At 35.4% G+C, this 25,038-nt stretch overlaps 1 protein-coding gene and 1 long non-coding RNA gene across 8 annotated transcripts in view; one reads left to right on the plus strand and one right to left on the minus strand.

Moving 5' to 3' along the window:
- LOC102024761 overlaps positions 1 to 25,038 on the plus strand; it is a 78,338-nt gene that overhangs the window by 1,582 nt on the left and 51,718 nt on the right. Inside the window, exons 2-4 of one of the 4 annotated variants that reach the window (XR_259551.1) lie at positions 9,712 to 9,793; positions 14,062 to 14,124; positions 20,758 to 23,556. This is a non-coding gene — a long non-coding RNA (uncharacterized LOC102024761). Of the gene's footprint in view, positions 1 to 9,711; positions 9,794 to 14,061; positions 14,451 to 16,789; positions 17,326 to 20,757; positions 23,557 to 25,038 lie in introns of those variants that run through there. The other 3 variants (XR_001230977.1, XR_001230981.1, XR_001230983.1) reach the window with 3 other exon arrangements.
- The window catches only part of LOC102023555 (zinc finger protein 654), a 79,412-nt gene continuing 60,505 nt past the window's right edge, over positions 6,132 to 25,038 (minus strand). For 3 of the 4 annotated variants that reach the window (XM_005375530.2, XM_005375534.2, XM_005375532.2), the window contains 3 exons: positions 24,712 to 24,851; positions 17,849 to 17,990; positions 9,181 to 12,070 (listed from right to left, as the gene is read on the minus strand). In XM_005375530.2, the coding sequence (XP_005375587.1) occupies positions 9,602 to 12,070; positions 17,849 to 17,990; positions 24,712 to 24,851 (2,751 nt within the window). In that variant the 3' untranslated portion in view covers positions 9,181 to 9,601. The other variant, XM_005375531.2, reaches the window with a different exon arrangement.

A 25,038-nucleotide genomic window follows, 5' to 3' on the forward strand; every position in this document is an offset into this window, starting at 1 on the left:
ATTTTTGTTTCTATGCCCTGCCTGAGGATGGCAATTCAGAATTGCCATCCTCAGGCAGGGCATAGAAACAAAAATCTTCTTTCCCCAACACCCATCATTAAAATTTTAATCTTTGCCTACATTTCTAAGAGCTGGCCACAAAATGTCTGATCCAACCATGTTTGATAGTCAAGTCTTAAGACCCTCTTATTCTAGAAGGGCCCTGCCTAATAACCTTGAGGGAAGAATGCTGCACAGGGAGGCCAAGAATGCTTAAGCAAGGCCTCTTGCTGGATTTCTGCATTCATTTTGTTATCATTCGATCATACCCATTTTATCCAATCACATTTTGATGTGGTTATCCATTCTTCGGTCATGCCTATGCAATGAATTCTCCGTAAAAACTCAAAAGGACAGGGTCTAGAGAGCTTCTGGATAGCGGAACATGTGAAAGCTCATAGAGTTTGGCACATCTGGATAAAAAAGGACAGGTACCCTGATGAAACAAGAGACTTGGATTGTGAGGCTTTAACCCATGACCCATTACTCTTTAAAGGTGGGTATATGTCTTTTTCTCCATCCTCCTTTTCTAACAGTGTGTAGAATGTGCCCTCTATTTATCTCCTTTTACTGCAAAGACCAGGTTCACTGTAACATCAGAGGAAAGGTCAGGATGTAGCCAAGGGTGAGAATTGCCACTAATCTATATTCCACAGAAAGGAAATCCTCTCAAATATGGAGCCAAAAATAAATAAATAAATAAATATGCCATAGTTATGACCCAATGGAAATGTCCAGCCTGCAACCTACCCAAGCAAAGCCATAAAAGCTCATCCCTTCTTTTATTAATGGACCATTCTGATTCTTGTCATCAGACCTGTGCCTCCTTTATATCATTAAGCTAACACTAATTTTTCATACTTCCTAAATGCCTACCACATCTGCCTATGTCTCTCACTGATAAGGCATGAAATTCTTTTTGTATGACAGATGTTTTAGTTATTTTTCTTATTGCTGAGACAAAATGCCTGATGCTCACAGTTAAAGGGAGAAAAGGTTTATTTGACTCACAGTTTGTACAAGTTTCAGTCCATCATTGGCTGGGTCCAAGGCAGGGCAGCATGGCAGACAGGCATTTACAGAGGAGAAACAGTTCATGGCAGGTAGAAGGTAGGAAAGCAAACAAGGGGCCTTAGCAACTTCTTTCTGCCCCTTTTATACTCTATGCTACCAGGATTAGAGTGATGCCAAACCAATCATGGACTGATTCAGTAAGCACACACCCTTAACCCCAGCATTACACACTTTAGATTCACTCTGAAAAAGTCCCACCTATGACCACGTGAGACTAGGGGGATATCTTAACACAAAGCATGACAAGAGTCAAAAAACCTACTCCAAAGGGGAGGCAAGTTGGGGCCCCTATTTCATCTTCGTAGAACCTCCTTAAGTCTAACCAGTGACATGCCAATTTCCTATCTGCATTGGGCTAAAGAATCCATGGCTGATTGGTCACAGAAAGAGCATGAAAGTTCTGTGCCTCTTCTTCCAAAGCTGGAGAATGCAATTTTTCCTTTGTTTTGTAATTTTTTAAAATAATAAATCAGTACATTAAACTTTCCAAGTTGTGTGGACTCAGATTAACTGAACCCATGGAGGAGGTTTTGAAGATCTCCATTTATAGCTGGTTAGAAGCACAGGAGAAACAAACTGCCCAAGGGACACAGTCTTGGAGCTGAGCTTCCACCTGTGGGATCTGATATTAACTCGAAGTAGGTGGTATCTGAATTGTATTGAATTAGAGCACATCCAGCTAGTGTTTGTCACAACAGAATTATCTTGTGCATTCTAGTGTGCTTGCCTGCACCTCTGGCTTTGTGTTGCCACTAGGTAATACCATTTCCTTTCAGTTTTAGAATGCAGACTAGCTCCAAGTATTGTTAAATGTTTGTTCGCTGAGGTTGTTATAGAGCAACTTGTCAAATGAGATGATGAAAATGTTCTTCATGCTACCAATACAGTAACCATTACCCACATGAAGTTACAGAAATCTTTAATGTGACCAGTGAAATTGAGGAACTGAATTTCAAATTTTATTTGCATTTCATCTAAATTTTAATAGTCACATGTTGCTAATGGCTGCTGTTTTAGTGCTGATCTAGACTTTAGGCTATAGATTTTGGCTTTAGTTTTTACCTCTGACTTTCCTATTTTTCTCTGTTTCTTTTTCTCTTTATCTCCCTTTAGATATTCCCTTACAGTATTCAAGTCCCTGGTTCAAAGTTACTTTATCAAGCTAGGTATGGTAATTCCATCCCTTTGGGTGGCTGAGGAAGGAAGATCACAAGTTCAAGCAAAGCCTGGGCTACTCTACTTAGCAATTTAGGGAAGCTATCTCAAACTTAAAAGCGGGGGGCAGGCAGAGGATATAGTAGAGTTTTAAGGCCCTGGTTTCAAACCCCAATACTTAGAATAAATCACTTTATGAAAGGCCTTGCTGCATCATCTTTTTTAGTCATGATCAACCCTTCGCTTACTCTTTTTTCTTACCACTTTATCTCCATACTACTTAAACTGTATGGTTTTTCTCCTCCTTCCCCACCCACTGTAGCTTTGTGAGGCAATGATTTTTATTTCTGTTTTTCCATTGCCTATGACAAAGCCTGGCACATGGTAGGTTGTGAATGCACTAAGTTGAAGAATGTAATGATCTGACTTGTTTCAAGCAGGGCCACTTGGCTGCTGCTATGAAGAATAGATTGAAGAAAGACAAGATAAAGGAAAGGGAGCCCAATTAGAAGACTGTATAATAGTTGTATGAGAGAAGATGGTGCCTTCAGTTCCAGTGAAGGATATGGTAGTCAGGGATTACTGGAAGTTTTGGGGAGACTCCCTACAGCTGTCATTTACTAACAGAAATACTGAGTGAAGTAGATTTTAATGGGGAAATAGCAAGAGATCAAGCTTTTTGTAGCATGTGCAATGCTTAAGGATGATTAAATCTAAGAGTGAGGGACAGGAAGAGAAGTAAAGAATTATCTGTAAAAGGATCAGTAGTAAAAAGTGTATAGAATTAAGTAGCATTATGAGGATTTCTTACCCATTATGATTTTCGCTGGGTGTGGTGGCTCATGCCTGTAATCCTAACACTTGGGAGGCTGAGGCAGGAGGATCATTTCGAGTTCAAGACCAGCCTGGGCTACAAAGTGAGCTCAAGGCTAGCTTGAACTGCACAGCAAGACCCTGTCTCAAAGACAAGAAAGTAAAAAAAAACTTTTTCAGTGTGACTGAAGATACAGTGACCAAAATATGAAGAGAAATTTAGCCACATCATAACAAGAACTGTTCCACACCAAACTTAATTCTTATAACCTTGCAATAATAGCTGTCTTATTTTAATTGAAACAAAGTCTTGCTGTGTTGCCTAGGTTGGCCTGGAACTCAGGCTCCTGCATCAGCCTCCTGAATAGGTGGGATTACAGATGTGTCCTTATTTTAAAATGAGGAAGTTAGGATATTTGTAATTGTTGGTCTCCACAGCATTAAAACTACCATACTAGAATTAGGTATCTCCATATCTTTTTGGCTGTTTCTAATGAGCTCTACACTGAATACTTCTTGAATGAGGGTAGGTTAGAGCAATTTGGTCTAGTAGACTGAAAATCTATTTAACCTGCTGTAGTTATTTTAGCACTACAGATGGCAGACTAAATGTCCTAAATTGTTTCTAAAATGGCAGTATGAATTTAAGGGTAAACAGTTTACTTTCTAGGGAAATATGAATGGTTTTGCTTTAAATTTTCAAACCTTAGTTTCTGTAAGAATCACTTGCAAGACTTAACTACCAGTTCTGCTGCTCTAAAGACTATACCTAAAATCACTGCTAATACAAGGTAATGAAATACCAATCAGGTCTGTCTATACCACTTCATTTTGTCTTTGAAATCCCTGGTTTTCAGGCAGGTGTGGTCCTTTTTTTTTTTTTTTTGATACATTAGATGCACTTATGATCTACATTTGTAGGGGAAAGTGAATGGCAAATGGAAACATAGTTTTAGGACACATCTGATTTTTCATTCCTCCTTTTCAGTTTATTAGCTGTGTGACATCTGAGTCTTGGTGTCTCAAAAGCTGTGCTCACATTTAATAAAAGACAAGCCATTTCTTCCCAGTATATCACACCTATTAATCAGGGATAAACCTCTTTTATTCTATTTAATATTGGATTGACTCCACTTATTTTTTTTGTTTTTCTTCCAGTACGGGACTTGAACTCACGACCTTGTGCTTGCCAGGCAGGCACTGTGCCACTGAGCTAAATCCCCAGCCCCTGGATTGACTCCACTTAGAATCCAGATATATAGCTCAAATTTCTGTACCTGTATCCCACTGATTGTTGAAATCAATATAATTTTATATTATGCTCTGTTGGTGTGGGTATGGATTTGAATGTGTCCTTCAAACTTTCTTGTGTTGAAAACTTCAGTCCTCAATATGTCAAAGTAATGGAGCTGTTAAGAAATGATCAGATAACAGGGGCATAACCCTTGAAAGGGATCAACATGTTCTTACCAGGGTCATATGTGCATGACTTGTACTTGATGGGACTGTCCCATGCTGCTAGATGGAAGAGTCGTATGTATGTATGTACCTGATGGTTCAAGCCAGCAGGAATGTGTTAAGGTATCTTTTGAGAGACGGGGTTGTTTCCAGTCCATTATAAAAGGATGAACCTGGGCTGGGGATTTAGCTCAGCGGCAAAAGCGCCTGCCTGGCAAGCGCAAGGTCGTGAGTTCGGTTCCTGGTACCGGAGAAAAACCAAAAAAAAAAAAAAAAAGGATGAACCTAATCCATTCACTTGTTTTCCTGCTCACCACACATGCCTCTTCTGCACATCAGTTCCTTGTCCACTTCATGACAGTGATGTATTCAAAGTGTGGCAGACCGCTGTTTGGACTTTGCAGCCACCAGCATTATAAGCCAAATGAATCTTTTAGTACATTATTCAATGTAAAGTATTCTGTTATAGCAGGATAAAACATACTAAGACTTAATTTGGTTACCTTAGAAATGTGCTTAGTAAAATTTCTTCCCAAAATTTTTCAGGTTTCCAAAAAGGAAAATGGAAAGTTACCCAAACTACAAGTGCTATATACCTTAAGACATTCATTGTTCTGCAAATTGATCACATTTACTGTTAAGATCAGAAAGCCATAAATCAGACTGAGAATTTTGGATCTCTGCACTGGAATGCTTCATCACTTACTCTATTTCAAAGCAACATGTTTGTGCTATGCACAAATCATTCTATCTCATTTTTTATTCTTTCACTTTAAGTGCTATCTCATTTGCACTACAAAGATGTTATTTTTCTTAAAAGCCTGCTTTTCCAGTTTTAAGTTTTAGGGAAGAAAAGCATATAGGTTTTTCCTTTGTTAGTGACCCACAGATCCCTCAAGCACAAGAACATCCATTATAGTTATAGGCTACTGACTTAGTCACTTCCCCACTGAAATACTTTGCAGGAAATAATTCTCATCATGATTGATGTTTTTTCCTGGTTTTAGAGACTGAAGCCAGGGCTTCACATATGCAAAGCACACATACTAAAATTGAGCTGCACCCTCCGTCTTTTTCTTTTTAAGAAAGGAAGTCTTCCTCTCTTGCCCAGGTTAGCGCCAAACTCCTGGGCTCAAGCTATCCTCCTGCCTCAGCTTCCAGAGTAAATGGGTATACAGGTGTGCGGATCATGACAAGCATATCCTAAAATTTTACAGTGACTTTAGTCTTTCCTTTTTTTTCTTACTGATTTTTTTTTAAGTTCCACCAGAAAATCTCTCCACTGTCTTGCTTTTGGAGGATGCTGGTATTTTTTTAAATCTTTACCAGGTTTGCATAGTAATATATTTAGTAAACAGCATTCTATCAACTGTTATTCCCACATACAGGTATTAATTAATGTGAAAAATGTATTTTATGTAAACTGTGAGATTTCTCCACTTTGTATATTAAAAATCATTCAGTAATTTAAATATAGTACTTGCTGAAATACCATCCTTTTATAAGACATAACAAAATTCTCATTTAATATACACCTTAAATAAACCTAATTTCTTTTAAAATCAGTGTACTACATAAAGCTGAACACTTGCTTTATCAACAAGGACAATGTTTTATTGAACAAATCTATGTACAGTACAAAAATTTCTTGAAATGAGACACTTGTTGATTTATTGCAGTTCAATGGCTCAGTTTTAATTTGTACTTATAAAATGCAAAGTAAAATAATTTAATATTCAACAAGGAAGCACAAATTTCCTTTCTTGCTGAATCTGTAATATCTTTCACATATTAACAATTTCAAAATGCATACGCAGCATTTACTCATTCTGAAAAGATGTTTTACAGTACCAAATAAATTAAAAAATAAACACTATCATCCCTTTTAGGTTTTTCATTCATACAACATTAGACCGAACGTGAAAGGAGTATGTCTGAACCTTCAGTGTGACTTGAAAGGAATCACAAGTTCAATGATATAAATTATGTATGCATTATATAACTGGTAATTTTTAAAAATAATGAATATGGCTAAAGCCCAAAGTACCAGTGTCCTTGTCCACAGAGATTCCCCTTTTCTACATCCTCTATAATGTCTGAGCAGCAAAAATTCAGATTTGCTCTTTTCTTACCTTACACATAGCAAAAGGTTAGCATTTAATTTTTGAAGGAAAGTTTTATTTAAAAACAAAAATTTGCAACTTTTTCCATATAAGATAAACATCCTTAAAGTAGAAAAGAAGCTGAGAATAAAAAGAAAGCTTCCTTTTCTTTTGAATCCCAGATAAGAACTACTGTAAGTTCATGTACGCCATAAAAAGAATTAATAGAAGCTTATGTTTTAGAAGACAGACATTAACAAAATTCACACATTCTTTCAATATTCACTATTTTCAGTGTATATAAAGAGGCTAAAACAATGTAATCAAATAGAACTTTATGATATTCTTTGACTTAGTTGTATATAAACCAGTTTGATCTTTCAGAAAATTTTCTCCTACCAACACAAAAGCAGAAATAAAACCTCAAAGTAGACTTAAGGACGTAATAGGTAGAATATGTTTAAAACATCTTAACTGAACTTCAGAATAAATTGTGGGAACAGATTTATGTCAACAGTTACAATTTGTAAAGAAATAAAGTGTGGTAAAATGTTACTTTAAAATTCTGGAAAAAATTCTGGAACATGTACAAAGCAGAAATTATATTTAAAAAAAAAAAAAAAAACTTCATTGTCCAAATGAACCAGATTCCAAACAGACTTTTTGTTATAAGATGTACTTTTAGGATGAACTGAGTTAAAACTCACTTATTACATTTTTAGTATCAGGAAATATGGAAAACATTTTCTTTAATTGACCTTAAAATATTTAAAAACTTGATTATGAGTTGTGTTTACTTATCTGTTAGCTATATGTAAATTCCAGCCTAATATAGGCTACATAACAAAACAAAAACTTAAATTTTACTGGAATGGATTTATGACAATCATTGCATAGTAGTGAATATCCATGATAAATAAACTAATAAAATTAAGAATTTTATCATCTGATACACCATGTCCTGGAAGTCATAATTTGATAAAATCTGGATTCTAAAGAAAAGTAACCTCATTGAAGAAGCTCTAATATTCCTATAATTTACAATAGTACAGTGTAATGGGATTCTCTGCTTTAAACAAAAATTTATCCGTTTGCATAACTGGAATATTCAGTTGACATTAGTATATTAATAGGTCTGTTTCGAAAGAATTTGCCTTTGCATTTTTGTTACCTCTTTTAGACTAACATAATTAATATACTGTTAGGTAAAAGGAGATCTTTATCCTCCTTTCCATAATGGAGATGGAAAACATTCAAGAGGATTTTTAAAAATTTGTAAAATACCTACTGTTTAAATAATTAAGTTAAAACCTTTCTTAGGAAAATTACTGGTCACCAAGGAAAATAATGCATTAATGTATCTCATCATGTGCCTGCTGTGCACAGTTTTGTGTAAATACTTCCTTTTTAATATAAAAATGTTCACTCAGACCAAATTGATCACTAATGAATAAGAAGCAGAGTAACATGGCTTAATTTGGAATTAACTCTAATTGAATAAAATGAATTACTGATTTTTAGTTGACATTTTTAAGCAGTTATTTTCATAGGACTGTACTTAGATAACTCACACTAATGTCTAAAGGACCTTACTAGGAATCACCAAGCAATGTCCTAACACTATATAGGAAAAGAAACATCCCAGTGTGCTTTAACCATTATTCACATTGAAGAATTTGCAAATCAGTGTTTTCTTTCAACTATACAGCCTACAATGGTCTCAGGTTCCTCCCATACCCTGAGAAAGTTACCGATGGTACTTTCCACTTTGACAGTGCTGCCTTTTAAATGTCACTGATATGCATTACAAACATTTGTGTTACAAACACTTGTATTTGTATTACAAAATGCAAGATTTTAACAAGAGCTTATTAGTAAAGCATTGTTCTGTTAATTTTCAATGCTTCCATGCCATTCTTTGAGTTCTGACCTATCATCTGAAAATATGATCTTCAATAGATAACATGGTGATAAATTAAGTTTTATTTCTATGTATCAGCTTCTAATTCGTATCACAAACCAAATAGCAATCGTTTCCTAAAACACGTGTGACCAAAAGGGAGGACATAACCTGATTATGTATGACAGCAAAACAAACTGCATATATAGAATGCTTTACATTGTTTATTATTGTAAACCAGCTCCCCTTTCATCTCCTTGTTTATAATGGGTTAACTTTTTCCTTTTTATAAGGCCACAGCTGGTTTTCCTTTCTGACTAGTTGCCCAAACATGTTTTCACACAAGCAAAACTGAACATGCTGCTATTAATCATCATACACTTCTAAAAAATGTGGTTTTCTGGATAACTGGTACTTTGGGAGTTATATAACCCTTTTGGAGTCTTAGCCAGCACATCTCCTCTGCAAGTTCATTCTAGAAAATGTGCTTTGTCTTTATCTTTAGTAATCCGAGACCGCTCTAAAATTAAGGCCATCAGGGAAATAGCAAACTGATGATGCATTTTCTTGTAGTGCTTTTATTCACACTACTGTTTGATCGACAGATCTTTCTGAAACATTTTTATCAGGCACCTGTAAAACAGAACATGTCTGTTAATTCAAATTTTACAGATATTCCACTGGAATTCTAAGTCAAAAAATTTTTTTTCAACTTATACCGTCACTCAAAGGATATCAGTAAAAAGACAAGCTCTTTTGGTCTTCTTGTTTTTCAATTATTTTTCATTTTCTCACTTATACTTTTGCAATAGAAAATTTACATTGTGGTATACAGAGAAACAAATCATTTCTAAGAAAATTATTTATTCTTAGAGTTTTTATTATATGAAACCTGGAATGAAGAAAAACCTCTGATGCAGTGAAAAAATAGGATAAATGGATGAAAAATCTGTGTCCAAGTTCCAGCTTCCACAAATTCATCCCTATGCAATTACTTGTGAATTTTGGTTATTTGATCTATAAAACAGAAATACTAATATTATGTCATAGTAATTATAGATTAAAGAAAATAATATCTGGGGTAATGCTTTACCATCTTTGCTACACAAATGTTAATTTTTTTAGCCTCACTAAGACCTGTTATATTTATGGCACTTTCTACTTCTACAGATTTATCTACTGAGAACATAGAAGACTTACTTTCATCATCTGAATCAAATCCAAAGAGTGTCTGACATTTCTTTTGTGCAAGGTGAGCCTCAAGTGCTTCTGCATTACAGTAGGTGGTCAGGCATTTGCCGCATCTTAATCTTTTTACTGACTTTTTACAAATGTTATCTTGATCAGAACTGGCATCTACTCTATCTGTCAGAAATTTTCTGCGTTTTGGCATACTAAGGTACCGCTCATCAAGGTAACTGGGAGGCAATGGTCTGACATATGGCTTTGTTAAAATTAAGCCATATGAAGTATGTTCACTTGTAAGATTTGGTCTGGACGGTGCCTGAGATACTGGCAAGGTATTACTTTCTTGTGATACAACACTAGGCAAAATAGAACCATTTTCTGTCCTTCTGTTTATATCAGTTTTCATAACAGGATCTGATGAAACTAAAGATGTTTGTTCTACTTCACTGTGTCCATTGACCGAATCACTAATACTACAACTATTTTCAGAATTTGGCTCTGTGTCAGGCATCTTTTGGTCTATTAAGCTTATATTTGAAACAATGTCATCAGAATGTTTATTTCCGTTCTGAACTAAACTTCCTGTTTTCTTTTCCAAACACATCTTTTCTATACATGTCTTTGGTTCTGCAGAATCTTTTCTTGATTTGCTAGTAGAAACTGGCAGATTAACAGTTTGTTTCTCATTACTAAATGAGTCTGTTTCCAGATGATCAGGATTCGAGTCTGTACAAACATCTAAAAGAACTGCTTCGCTTGGCTGTGCAGATGATTCTGGTGTTTTACTTAAGTAGTGCTGGGCTTCATGTTCATAGAGCAGAGGAAGATCTTCAAAAAGCTCATGGCATTCTGGAAAACTGCACTGAGCTTGAAATATCCTGTGACTTTTGGTGTGTTGGGCCAGCTGGAATGGCAACTTAAAGGATTCATTGCAATTAAAATGCAAACAGAAGTACACATTTGGATAGCTGTGTCTATTTAGGTGATCGATAAAATGCTGAGAATCTTCAAACTGCCTTTGGCAAAATTTGCATTTTCCTCTGCTCCATTTCATTACTGTTTGTCGCACATTTAAATCAGTTGGGTGTACGGTCCTAGCATGTGTGTTTAGAAATCCAATTTTTTTAAATATCCTAACACAGCCAAGAGCAGGACACTTAAAGTTTCCTTCTTGATCTGTAGCATAGATGTCTTTTGGATGGCACGCAGTTCCATTGATTTTATGAAGTACTGAAGTTTCTTGATTCAGGTCATAATCCTCTTCTTCATAATCACATTCTTCATCTTCTTCCTCATAGTCACCCTCACATGGAGGTAAAGGCTCTGAGACACTGTTTAAAGAAGTTTCAGGGCTGTCATTTTCAATTATACCTTCTGATACACCTATGGGAATTTCAATGAATTCAGTAATGTGCTCAGGTGTGAGTTCTTTGTTTCTATCAGTGGAAGCAGTCAGAGTCTCTACTTCCAAATCGTTATTGGAATTCCCATTTTCAAACTGAATGGAGGAACTGGAACAATTTATTTCTTCCAAAACAGTGATTTCCTGATCATCCTGTTGAGCTGCAATTTGCTGTCTTTGTATCTTCTTAACATGATTCTTTAAATGTTTCTGCATAAGTCCTCGGTTTCTAAATTTCCTACCACATATTACACATGAAAAACTGCCTTTCTTCTGATGAGCTTGGGCATGTCTTACAATGTGACCACCAAGAAATTCCTTATTACATAACATGCAACGATGCCTTGGGACATTGTGATCTACTTTGGAAGTATTAAGAGCTGCAAGGTTTTTCTTTGTATTAACAAGACCTTTAGGTTGCATTACAGATATATCATCAGGATCGTACTCTGCAGTGCTCTGATCTGTAAGACATTCGAGCTCGTCAGCTAAATTTTGCTGTCCCGCTGTCTTTTTTAGATTATCTGTAGAATTTTCCAGTGTACTTTCATTTAGAAATCTAACTGCTGATTTGTCACTCAGTAATGCAACACAGTTTTTCTTAATCATTACAAAGTTCCAAAATTCAGGATCAAAAAACAATCCCTTTTTCAAAATTGGAAGTAATTCAAAACGAACACGATTTTGAACACTACTTGTGCCTTCATTGTATTCTTCATCTGGACGTTTATAAAGCTCTTCAACAGTACGATAAGCTTCTAAGGAGCGCTCAAGAAAAAATATTGAGAGTGCACAAATCCTGAGGATTTCCAAATCATTTGGCAAAAAATGTGCAATTGTTTTATAAATTAGACATTTAGTTTTCGGATCATCATTAAGGTCAAGTTGTAGAGCACAACCACATATTTCAACACAAATTTGCAAACCTTCTTCTTCAACCTATAAAAAAAAATAGATGATATTAACTGCTTTACTTTTTAAAAGAAAACTTTCAGCACACAGTATTCTAAATACTGAATGGAAGAATTGATGGCATTAACTCTTGTTTAATATATATCTTTTTTAAGCAAGAGTAATCCAGAATAGACAGCATTTTAGTTTATACTTTATTGAATTACCAAGTTGACATTACTAACCATAATACAAAATGCTTGATAAATTTGTGGTGGTTAACATATAACAGTTTTCTGTTAAGAAATAACTGAGTTTAAAAAACTACTATGGAAGCATTTATAATGCTATATTATTTTTTGGATGGCTGAATATTTTTGGTTCTTTTGTACTTGAGATCAAACCCTGGGCTTCATGGTAGGCAAATGCTGTAACACTGAGCTGCATCCCTGGCCCCTTCAGGAACATTATTTATCCAAATAAGGGAGGGAATATGCCACTCAAGAAGGGGGCAATTATTATCTTTCCAAAATTAATAAAGAACCAAAATAATAAGCCTACTGAGAATTATCTGAAAATTACTCAAGCTTGAAAATTTTTATTAAAGGCTCTAAGAGAACTGTATTAGCTTATTTTCTACTTGTAACTCTGTTGTTGACCCATCTTAGTTCATGTTATAAATAATGCCTGTAATAGTTTAGAATAATCTAAATACTTGTTTGAATAGGACAACATACTAGAATGTCTTTAAAATCATACTGCCTGCATATGCTTATTAATTATAGCTAACTTCCCAGCTTCGTGTCATAGTTCCTTAACATGTTATGTATCTCTGTTTAACTACATACAGTTACACAAGTAGATCTTAACTTTACACATACTATTCCCACTTTATCCAGCTAGTAAATTCGTACTGATCTCCTATCTATTATTTGAGAATCAGTTCTACTCAGTTCTACTCTGAAACCAACTGTGTTTGGCCCTAACTTTCACTTTGAATTCCTAAATCACTGTGCACACTGTTTCACTTTTTGTGTCTTCCTATGGTTAGCATAGAAGTTGGCACATAGCAACCTCTGAATGTTTGCAAAATGAGTGGGAATCGGATCTATTTCGGTGACTTTAGTCTGCTCCTATAAATCCATCATCTCAGGTTTGGATTTATGAATTCAAATTTTTGTATCTATTGTGATTAACTTTCTGACCCAAATTTTCCAGGTATAACAATTTCAAAATCCACTGATTCACCACAAAATTTCTTTGCTGTCATTCTCCAGTTATATCTGTATCCTCTATCTTTACTTATAAGATTGGAATATACTCAGATGTTCAAGTTTAAAAACTGTAAGATCATCAAAAAAGGGAACAGACTGCATCCTTACCTGATTCCTTAATGGTTTCAGGACATTTATGAACTGAAGTTGCAACTTATGGTGATGTATTCAGTTCATTTTAAGATCTCCAATAGCCATTCCCCTCCCCAATAATCTCGCCAATTAGTCTCCCCTCCCACTCACTTCACCTTGCTTCTCTGCTACCCTATTAAGGTCACTGGATGTGAAACACGAACACTACAATAACAAAAAAGTGCTCTGTAAACTATAAAACCATCTAGAAATGTTAGTGCTGTCCTCATCCATCATCCATAACCCATCTTAAAGTATCTTCCTCTGTGGAGCCTTCTCACATATGCCATATGTACTGTCTCTTGCTGAACTGACACAGTATTGTAACTATGCTTCTTTCAACATTACTAAGGCACATGACTGATATTCCATCAGATAAAAACATTTTTTGTAGAATGCAAACTATTAAGAATCATATTTGTAATGTTTTTTGTACATGTTTATAGGACACATTTACATTTCTTGTGTAGAGTAGGTACATGTACTAACACATATTAATTCCTTTTTTACATTCCCTTTCCCTCCCTTCATTATCCTTCCCTCCATCTCTTGATCCGCTTCCCATTTGAAAAAGTTCTATCTTCATACTTCCTATTACTTAATCTTTTATTTTGCTCTTTATTTATAATCTAGGTTTAAGAGAAACGAAGTGATACTGAAGCTTGTCATCACCAAGAAATCAAATAACAAATGCTGGTAAGGCTGTGGGGAAAGGGAACCTTCTACATTGTTTGTAGATACATGAAGTAGTATAAGCACTATAGAAGTCAGTATGGAGATTCATCAAAAAACTAAAACTAGGAATTCCATTGAACTAGGTATTCCCCTTCTAGGTATCTTCCTGAAAGACTTAAAGATACCATATTACAAGGATACATATATATCCATGTTTACTGTAGCACAAATCATAACAGCGAAATCTTGGAAACGATCTATCTGTCCATCAGCAATGAATGGATAAAGAAAATATGATATTTACACACAATGGAGTACTAATTTGCTATAAAGAAAGAAAAACTGTAGTCATTTGTAGGAAAATGGATGCATCTTGAGACCATAATGTTAAGAATCACATTTTTATGACATTTTCTTTATATAACATAACTTTAGGCTGACTAGACATGTGAAAATAAACAAGATGTATAATAATCAGCACAATGTAAATTTTGTGTAATAATCTCTTTCAATTTTTGGTGGAAATGAGAATCTCGCGTATATAGATATACATATATAGATATAGATGTATGTCCACATATAGATATAGACACATGCTTATTTTTAAAGATAAAGTTTTACAGGTGATCCTGATGAACATCATGTATTAGTAAGTGTTTGGTAACATAGTTTCCCCTTTTTTGCTGGGAGGGAAAGGTTTTGCTAATACATATGAACCACATTTTGGTACTTAATAAAGATGATACAGATGCAGTTAGTAAAAGAAATTAGAATTTTTTTTTTAAACCCTCCCATATAACACTAACTCTTGTCATGGGAATATGATCACTATTTGGTCATACATCTAGTGAGTAATGTGATAATGAATGTGATAAATGCCATAAATATACTAAAAACCTAAAAGGTATTATTTAATGGCTGCCTTTTTACATATCTGAACTGTCTTTGTATTCGAAGTCTTGTTAATTTTGGGAGGAAGTTACAGGAAAAAACTAAAACACATATTTAATTGATGCTGCCCTACACATTTAAAAATGGATGTGAAGGTAATATGGCTGCGACATCTGTCACCCCGCTGATCACCAGAGTTGATTCGGCTGATCGATTGATGCAGCTAGGCAGATGTCCCCGAGACCTCACTGTCACATGTACATCCTTCCTGAAGCTGCACACTTGGTCAAAGAGGAAAACCACCCCCAATGAGGAGTTCCGTTTCCTCCAACAAGGATATATGAGTAGCTGTGCTCCTCTGTCAGGCCCTCCAAACAAGCTCTTAAGGTCATTACATATTTATTTATTTATTTATTTGTTTAAGGTCCTTACATATTTAAAAGTAACAAACTTTTAAAGATTCAATTAAATGGAACTAGAAAATATAGGATGACTTTTTATCTTTGTATTTAAATTCATGCTAATATTTGAGATAAAAAGTTAAAGAACCTGTAAGATCTGCTTTCAAGTATACATAAAGATTTCTATGTAGAATTACACTCATTTGCAATAGCTTGTTATGGTTTATACCTGTATGTCCACCTAACGCCTCATGCACTCCCAGGTGGGGCTTTCAGGAGGTGATTGGATCATGGGGACAGTTTGGTAGATGACTAGATCATGGGGACAATCTGTCTAATTTTGCTTTTGTCCTCCCCAACACTGAAAGAAACAAATTAAGGGCTGCAGATAATCTGAGAGAAGAAATTTCAAGGCAGTCTAATGTTGAGGCACTGGTATGGCTACTGCGTAGGGCTTTTGGCCAACTATTGAATAGCCCAGCAAAATGATGTAAGAATTTTTAAGTTTGGCCAGAAAGGAAGCTCAGGTAGAGTTGTAGCCTTTAAAGATGGAGCAGAGATCTTGGCTGCTGAAAAGATTAGCATTAAAAAGACAAGTACTGAGGTTAGGGATTTAGCTCAGTGGCACAGTGCCTGCCTGGCAAGCTCAAGGTTTTGAGTTAGATTCCCGGTACCAGAAAAAACAAAACAAAACAAAAAAAGACAAGTACTTTGGGACAGGACAATAGAAAAGATTGGTCAAAACTGAAAAGGTGAGGCTTTGCTTTGAGAAGAGAGTCCTAGGGCACAATGTTCCAGAAAGGCAACAACCTAGTGAATGGGAATTAATTCCCCCAAATGTAGTTCAGCATGCTCAGCCATTCAGGCACACTGAGGTCTCTGCAGCCAACAGCAAGATGTAAAAGGGCGCAACTACTGCTCCACCTGGTGGCATACCTTAGCTTCATCCACATGATGCTCATTTTAGATGCATGCAGAATGTAAGAGTTGTGGGGTCAGGAAGCCTTTCACCCAAATTTCAGAAGGAGGCCTGGGAGGCTAGGCAGTGTGCCCCTGGGAGGGCAGTGCATGAAGCTGTGAGGGTGGAGTCCATGCAGTGGAGACCTAGGATGTTGGAAAAGCCAGGAACATGTAATACCTGAGGAAAGCTGTGAGGAGTAAAAAGAGTGGCCCATGAGAGAGACCATAGGGTTGAGGAAACCCAAGCCCTTCGGCGTTTACATCTCACCACAGATTGACCTGAATGCTAGACATGTAATTAGGGGATTTAATGTTTGCTCTGGTAAGGTCTTACTTTAGTCACATTTCTTTCTCATTTCTTCTTTTTGGAGTGGGAATGCTTATCCTGTGCCATTGTATGTTAGAAGTGTTTAACTTTCTTTTCATTTGTGCAGGGGCTCACAGCAAAGAGCTTACTTAAATCTCAGAGGAGACTGGACTTACAAGTTTTTAGCAATGCTGAAAACTCCTATAACTTTGGCAACTGAGAAATAGATGAAATGCATTTTGCATAGGGATGTCTTTTGGAGGGGCCAGGAGTGGACTTCTATTGTTTATACATCCCCCTAAAACCTCATGTGCTCACAGGTGGGGATTTGGGGAGATGATTGGATCATGGGGGTATAATACTCATCAATGGATGAGTTTATAGCTGAATGTGATTTGGGAGGTGAAGCCTGGTTGGAGGAGGTGGGTCATTGGAGGCATGGCCTAGAGGAGTCTATCACCCTTCCTCCTACCTTATTCCCTTTGCTGTTTGAAGACATGTTTATCTGTTTCTCCTCTGGCATCCTCCCCTGACTTGGAGCCAGCTATGAATTGAAACCTCCTTAAACTGTGAGCCAAAAATAAATCTCCCTTCCTTTAAATTGTGGGTGTCAGGTATTTTGTTCCAGTAACGATAAAGTAAATAAAACGGTTTGTGCAAAAATTTGGTTGAGGACTATTTTAAAAAACAGGTAAAGAATCTTTGTAATTATTTCAGATAAACCCCTTAAAAACTGTCCTTAAGTTTTAAAAACATCTCAGAATTCATTTTTCTTTTTGACACAATCACCAGTTAGCAATATGAGCTAAGTTTCTGTTACAGTAAATATATATTACATATAAAGTTCATTTGTAAATTAAGATTCTGCAAATGGGACTTAGCATGTTAAAAATGACAAGCTTATTTAACCATAAAAATGGGTAATAGCTTCTTATGGAAATAATCGTTCCCATATTAAATTTTAATTAACAATAAATTGGCTTTTTTCTCTATTTCAGTTATTTTCTTTATGTATATCTTTGGGATTATGTTGGAAATTGGGGAGAGGAGGTAATACATGGAGAACGTGGCCTTAAAATCCTCCTTACTTTCAATTTTATAATCAAATTTTATAAGAGATTGATGTTTCAGTGAACTGTCATTTGAATTTAATTTAAAATTTAAGGGATAAATATATCCTATTTACCTCGTCTTTAATGATTTTCATGAAAGGAAATATGACTCTCACATTAGTTGCTGTTCTTAAAAGCTGGTAGCATTGATCTACAAAAACTTGTTTTGAAGGATTAGATTTAAGCTGTAGTTTACTCCATATGAAAATCAACTCCCTGTAAATGAAAAAAAAAGAGAAATATCAAAACTACAATTTATTAAAATACAGACATTAGCTATCTTTTCCTGATTTTATAGCGCCCTGGCTAGGACATTCACAAAATAAATGCATTTGATCTTAGCCAAAAGGCCGAGAAGCGATGATATTCACAAAGTGGAAGTAAGTATGTATTATGTGAATCCCCAACATATTTCTGCTACTGAGGTAAGACTAAGAGAAGTTGGGGAAAAAAAGACAAAATGTACAGTTTTGCAATGATAAGTAACAAATTACAATTACATGCCAGTACACTTACAACAGCTCTATTATTGGATAAAAACACACTTTAGTCCCAGTGTACCAATATTGATGATATAATTTTGGCCTGTAATATCATACTTGCAAATTTAGAAACCAGTGTTTTAGGCTATTTCAATTAATATATCAAAAGTAATACAGATTAAAAGTATAATTATATCATATATTGATTGTGAAATTGTTTTAGATCATTTGCTTTTATATGACTGAAAAATATGAACTATTTTAATTTTTAAAAATTTAATTACAATAAAAGGCATACTGCCATTACTCCCCCTGAAAAGATTCCCTCTTGCTTTGAGCACACTTATTCCATAGTTCTTGCCACTTTCTGAAGCAGTTCTAAAAGCCCCTTTTAGTGAGTGTCTTTAGTTGTGCTGTCATGGTTACATCTATTTCTGGAATTGATTCTAAACCTTTAACATTCATGGTCATTTTGATTTTGGGGCCGAGTTCTAGGTGGCATGGTGCCAGATCCAATGAATGAGGTGGACTAGGACACACCAGAATGTTTTATGAGCCTACCTTTCTTTTGGATGCCCTGGGCAGCAACGTTCACTTTACTTTTTATCAGATCTTATAAAGTCATGAAAGAATTACACATTATTTGAAGTATTTTGCCAGCAGATTTTTTTCTAAGACATAGCCAAGGTTATTGGATAAACAAGGCTAGGAACAGTGGGTTTTGAGACAAAGGCAAATCATAAGATATAATTCATGTACTAAGATTAAAGGTATCATTTTAACAAATTAGAATTCTTTAAAACTTGTCATAAAAATCATGGAAGTATCATAATCTGAAAGTACTAAAATAGTTGATGAAAAATTTTTAAAGGTGATTTACTGAGCATGTACTTTGAGACCAGCAATATAGGTTTTAAATCTGTGGCCATCTGAAGCTATTTAAGCTTACTTGACTCCTTACTTTATAGGAGCCTGGTATGCCATAGCTGCAAACACCAACATTCTTGGTTGTGTACTTAGTATGTTGATTGTTTGGGTTATCCTAAGAGTCCACTGGAAACAGGGCAGTTCAGTGGATCTTCAGGTCTTTGAACCTGAGTTGTTCCCAATCTAGGGCTCCAAACAGGTATGCGTGGTGCTTTTAGAAAGTGCTAGGCTCCAGCTGGCAGGAATCACACTGGCCAAGTTATGTCCATCTGCATCAAGCTGCAGGATAAGGAGCATGTGACTGACACTCTAGGCATCAAAGATCACATCTCAAAGTGGGGCTTTACCAAGTTTAATGCCGATGAATCTGAAGACATAGTGGCTGAGTAGGGACTCATCCTAGACGTCTGTGGAGTCAAATACATCCCTCGTCATGGTCAAGAGTCAGGCCCTGCACTTGTGAGGATATCCACTTTGTTGGCCCCTGCTTAATAATCACCATCAATAAACCCTAATTCCTACTTCCTGCCTCCCCCCTAAAAAACTTAAGACATCTTGATTACCATGATGAAGGCCCATAGTCTATTTGAGACAGTACAGAAAACATGAAACACATGATGATATAAGAACATATAAGAAACATATATGAAGTTAAAACCAGAATTCCACTAGTTGTATAGGTGTTCCTTAAGTGTCAGCAGCTGCAGGCCCCCTCCTCCACTACTTTAGAGCATTCACCAGGTTAAATACCTTCTTTCCAAATCTATAGCTCCAACTTCTTCCCTTGTTTTCCATGCCTGGATATTTTAATTTAGATTTCTTCCCATCACATTAATACATTTGAAAAGCAATCATACTACTATAAATTGATGATCTTTTCCTAGTGATCAAAGTAGTGACATTAAACATTCTACTACCCTCTTAGGTCCTAACTTGTTTCAAATATTTTTGCTCTCAGCTTTCTCAGTGTTCTTTAATTTTACACACATACTTGTACAATAGTTGCTAACTTTATCTGTTTACAGCCTATTTAGTGCTTATTCAGTATGCTATTTTTTTAGTATTAATAGCAACTGAAACATGTTCTGAAGAAAGAAAGAACAGTATTTGAATCTTGGATATTCTTTTAGGTTGGTCACCTCATTGTCAGTAAAAGCGTCTCATATATTCTCACATACGCTTATTCCGGTTGCTCCACTTAGAAAGTATTTCATTTTGAAAATGTTATCTTTGAAAGGCTCTATCAAGTGTCTTTTCATGAAAGTTATCATGAATACCCCAAACTAAAGTGATACTACTTCAGAATACATCTTATCTCTCTTACTAATTTCATATGCTTCTGTGTATATTTTATAGGTCCTATTTCCATACTGTAAATCTCCTGAATGACACATTATACAGTTGTGGTAGTGGCAATGGTATGAGATTGGCAGTAACAGAACTAAATTTCAGTAGCGCTTTACACTAACTGGAGTGGTACTGCCCAGTCAAGAACGAGCCATTCTTTTTTGGGAGTAACCCTAACATACAAGAGTGGCCATGTTTCCTATGTGACTGTCACTTCTTTCCTTAAGAGGTTAATTCACGAGTGGGAGCCTGACCCCATTAGCCCAGAATCGCTGGGCTGTTCTCAACTCTGAAGCTTGGATACCATTGGCATTACCACTGGTGTGCAGTAGGAGAGCATGAAGAAAAACAACAAAGAAAACAAAGGTTTGAAAATGTGAGTCTCAGTTTCCCTGCAAACAGGTATCTTTGAGGATCAGCTGTATCCCTTCCCTCATGGCTTATGTCACAACCCATTGTGCCTGAAATAAATATTTCCTTTTCCCTATGCAAGTTAGACACTGATGTTTTTAACTGCAAACTTAACTCATGTAAATCTCAACTTCATTTTGTACTAGCTGTAGCTGTGCAACTTTTCTCTCTTTAATCTGGTTATTTTATATGTAAAAATTGAAATTATTTCTGTACATCTTTTTTCTAGTGTTGAAACATTTTAAAGCTTGAAAACAATTTTAAAGATATATTTATTTCATTAAATTCTTTGGTTTCAGAAGTTATCAAAAGAGCTATGATTAGAGATAACTACTGATACTGATGTAGTGAGTAAAATTTCAAAATAAAGTAAAAATTCAATGTTCAATTTATTTTATTCAACATCTTTATTAAAAGAATTAGATAAAACATCTAGGTGTAAATTCTGGTATATACTGATGTTTAGTAAATCATTAGTTTGTTTTATTTATTATCTGTGTAATTTTCATAGTCTCAAACAATGAGATTTATTCAATAAATATTTGTAAAATGATAATCCAGTAAATTTTATTTTTTTTATTGTTATAGTGGTGGTGTTGGAGATTAATACCGGGGCCTTTACATGTAGGCAAATGTTCTATGACTGAGCTGCATTCTCAGCCTGATAATATGGTAACTACTGTACTCCTAAATGCTGAAGGCTCTTAAGGAAATATATTAACAGAAATTGTACACGTGGTTTAAGATAAAAAATGATGCCAAACTTTCTGAATAAGTATTTTCATTTAGAAAAGTGATATGGATATAGAAGGCAAACAGATCGACTATACTGAAGAAGACAAAGCATATCTCTGCAATAGATTTTCGAACAAAGCATGATAGTTGGAAATCATGAGAGATATTCCATTCAGTACTATAAAGTGCATACTAATTATATTTGAAATGTTTTCCAAAAGATAAATTTGAGGCTCCTTACAGATATTCTTAGGGCACAGTTTTTCTTCTTCTTTTTAAGTACAAATACCTTATTTCCTTTTGTCTCTGTTAAGCCAGGGGAAAACTTAGAAAACAAATATATATCCTATGATCTTAACAGATTCACCAGGAAAGGGCTACTTGACAGACTTCAGGCCTTATAGTAGCCAAAGCAGAAATCTCAGATTATAGTTGTAAAACTCCATTTTGAATGAATGTACAAAATAAAATCTCAAGTTTTACTTGTACACTGGATTCTGGAGGAAAACAAAACAAAAAAACCAAACAGGAAAAATTATCCTCAAAACCTCTGGTAGGGTCGGGGAGATAGCTCAATGGCACAAGTGCCTGCCTGGCAAGCACACGGTCCTGAGTTCAATTTCTAGTACCAAAAAAAAAAAAAAAAGATAAGAAACTCACTGGTAGTCTTTATTTAGAAGTCCAAAGGGCAGGCTGTTTTGTTTTAGAGACAGGGGCTCATCACTAGTTGAGGCTGGCCTTGAATTTATGGCAATCTTCTTGCCTCAGCCTCCCTAGTGCTAGAATTTCAGGCATATACCACCTTTCCTGGCTCGAAGAGCAGGTTTAGTGAAACTTAAATTTTCTTTTAGACAGACCGCCCTTTAGAAAATATAGCATCCAATCAATGCCCAATATACTTCCCAGGTAGCTTTAAGATTCTACTAATTACTAAGAGAATCATCAAATTATCTAGTTTCTACAAAAAACCCGTAACAGTCTACAGTCACACTTACAATGTATGTTTTTTTCCCCTAAACTTGACCCATTTATAATAAATAATTTTAATAGCTGAGGTCAGTCAAGCTGCCCAGATATGGTATTGACTTCACTATTTCCTAACAGAATGGCTTAAATACAATATTATCTATGCCATAAGAATGTGGCATTAAATGAGATAATGCATAAAGTACAGGATACATGAAACACTCATTACATGTTAGTAGCTGTTACTATCATTATTATGGTTACTATTATTATGATAGTGAAGCAGAAATGGAGTTAGTAGCTTGCTCTGCAGATATAACTTGGCTGGACTCTGGATTTGGTTCTGCCCACAAAGGGGGAAATGAAGAGCAAGCCTGTACGAAACAGACAATATAGACCTTGAAGGATGAAAAGAATTCTGCTCTTCAATGTACAGTAAAAACCTAACTTTTAACAGCAAGAAAAACAACCCTAGCGTTCAGAAACATAGAAGACAGATATGAGAAAAAGGAGGGCAGGTTATCAGAACTCAAGACTATTCACAAGGAAAGGCTTAAAAAGATAAAGACTCCCTTCTTATTAGGCAGTTTGAGTCACACCCACTTCTATTCTTAAATTTCTGTGGTCAGGAACCAGAAGTTAGGCACTGTTCCCTTTTTAAGGTTCCCCACTAAAGAACAGAAATTGGTTAGCTAAGAGAAAAAGAAAATGAAGTATATTTTCTTTTCCTTTTTAAAAAAAACTTGTCCCTAGTTATTTATGAATAAAAAGATTAAAGATACCATATTTAAATAGTTTAACAAAGCTAAGAGGAGGGAACATTCTTACGCTCATAGGACAAGATCTACTATTAACAGTTGTAACTATGGTTCACTGCAGAGTAACTGAATATCAACAAATGGTAATACACTGAAAACAATTTTATTTTCTTTTAATTTATTTGGTTATTTGAGGCAGGGTTTCCCTTTCTAGTTAAGGCTAGCCTCAAACTTATGTCCATCTTCCTGCCTCAACCTCCGGAGTGCTGGGACTACAGGTATACACATCCACACCCTCCCTATCTGCGACTGCAGTTGATATGGTATACTCTTTAGAAAAATTAGCATAATCTAAAAGTATACTTCCCTCAAAGAACAGTGTATTTGTTTCTAGACCCAGTTCTACTGTTAATTCACTATAGGACTCTGTCTCTGAAGATTTCAATCTGTAAAACAAGAATACTTAAGTATCACCTGGAACTGTATGCCTTCAGGCTATTGTTCATTATGAGAGTTTAAAATTCAAGTCATTTATTTCAAAAAGTTTACAGAGCACATGATCATTTCTGATATTATGCTCTTCCCTTAAGAATTAATGAAATTGCAACGTGGTAGGTAGAAGGAGGGATAGGGAGAAGGAGAGCAAGAGGGGGGGAGAAGGGGAGGAGGGAGAGTAGGGGGAAAGAGAGAGAGAGAGAGAGAGAGAGAGAAACTGTGTGTGTGTGTGTATGTGTGGGTGTGTGTGTGTGAGTGTGAGAGAGAGAGTCCTGGAGGAAAGGAGGCAGAGAAATTGTTAGAATCCTGTAATTATACTCCTGGTTACATTTACTGAAAATACTCTTACACCGCATTTTAAATTAGACAGTTGCAAGGTAACTTGCTACCTCACATATCCTAACAACTTTTAGTCTTTCAAATGTTTTAAAAAACTCATGCTCCAAATTTAAAACTGAATTTCAAACATGACTGTTTCAGCTAGGTGTGGTGCACGCCTGTAATGTCAGCATTCAGGAGGCTTAAGCAGGAGGATCACTGTGCACTGGAAGCCAGAATGGGCTACACAGTGAGACCCTGTCTCAAAAGAAAAATTTAAAAATAAATAAAGAAATGTTTCATTATAATACATAATAAAATTTAAGGTATCAATTAGTGGAATATGATAATTTTTTTAAAAAACTATACTTATCAATAATGTACTACTGATAAATTTTTTACACGATTTTAAAAAATATATACAGTCCAAACCTCTGCTAATCAATTCTCCCTCTGTTCTCCATCTCTGCATTTCAATGTCTGTAGTAGAACACTTACCAAATACAGTACATATCCCCATTCTGGAGCTGTGAAATAAGAAAGGATTCACAAAGCTGCAAAGCTAATACAGTCTTGCCTTCTTTTTCAGTGTTACAGATGATATCAATTCCACTCTTACAATCAGTTTTCAATAAATGCTGTAGGAGGAATGGAAAAATTCACATCATTCAAAAATGTCTAAAAAGCTAGTTATATCAAATGTTTAAAGTAAACATGTAGAAGAAAGAACACAGATTTCTAGTTTTCTTCTAAAGACATGATCAATTATATAGAATATTTCTAGGGTTTCACAGTTTCACTGTATAGCATCTACATTTTATACTA

Source organism: Chinchilla lanigera, unplaced genomic scaffold, assembly GCF_000276665.1.
Source record: "Chinchilla lanigera isolate Chin_1 unplaced genomic scaffold, ChiLan1.0 scaffold00006, whole genome shotgun sequence".
Taxonomy (NCBI): domain Eukaryota; kingdom Metazoa; phylum Chordata; class Mammalia; order Rodentia; family Chinchillidae; genus Chinchilla; species Chinchilla lanigera.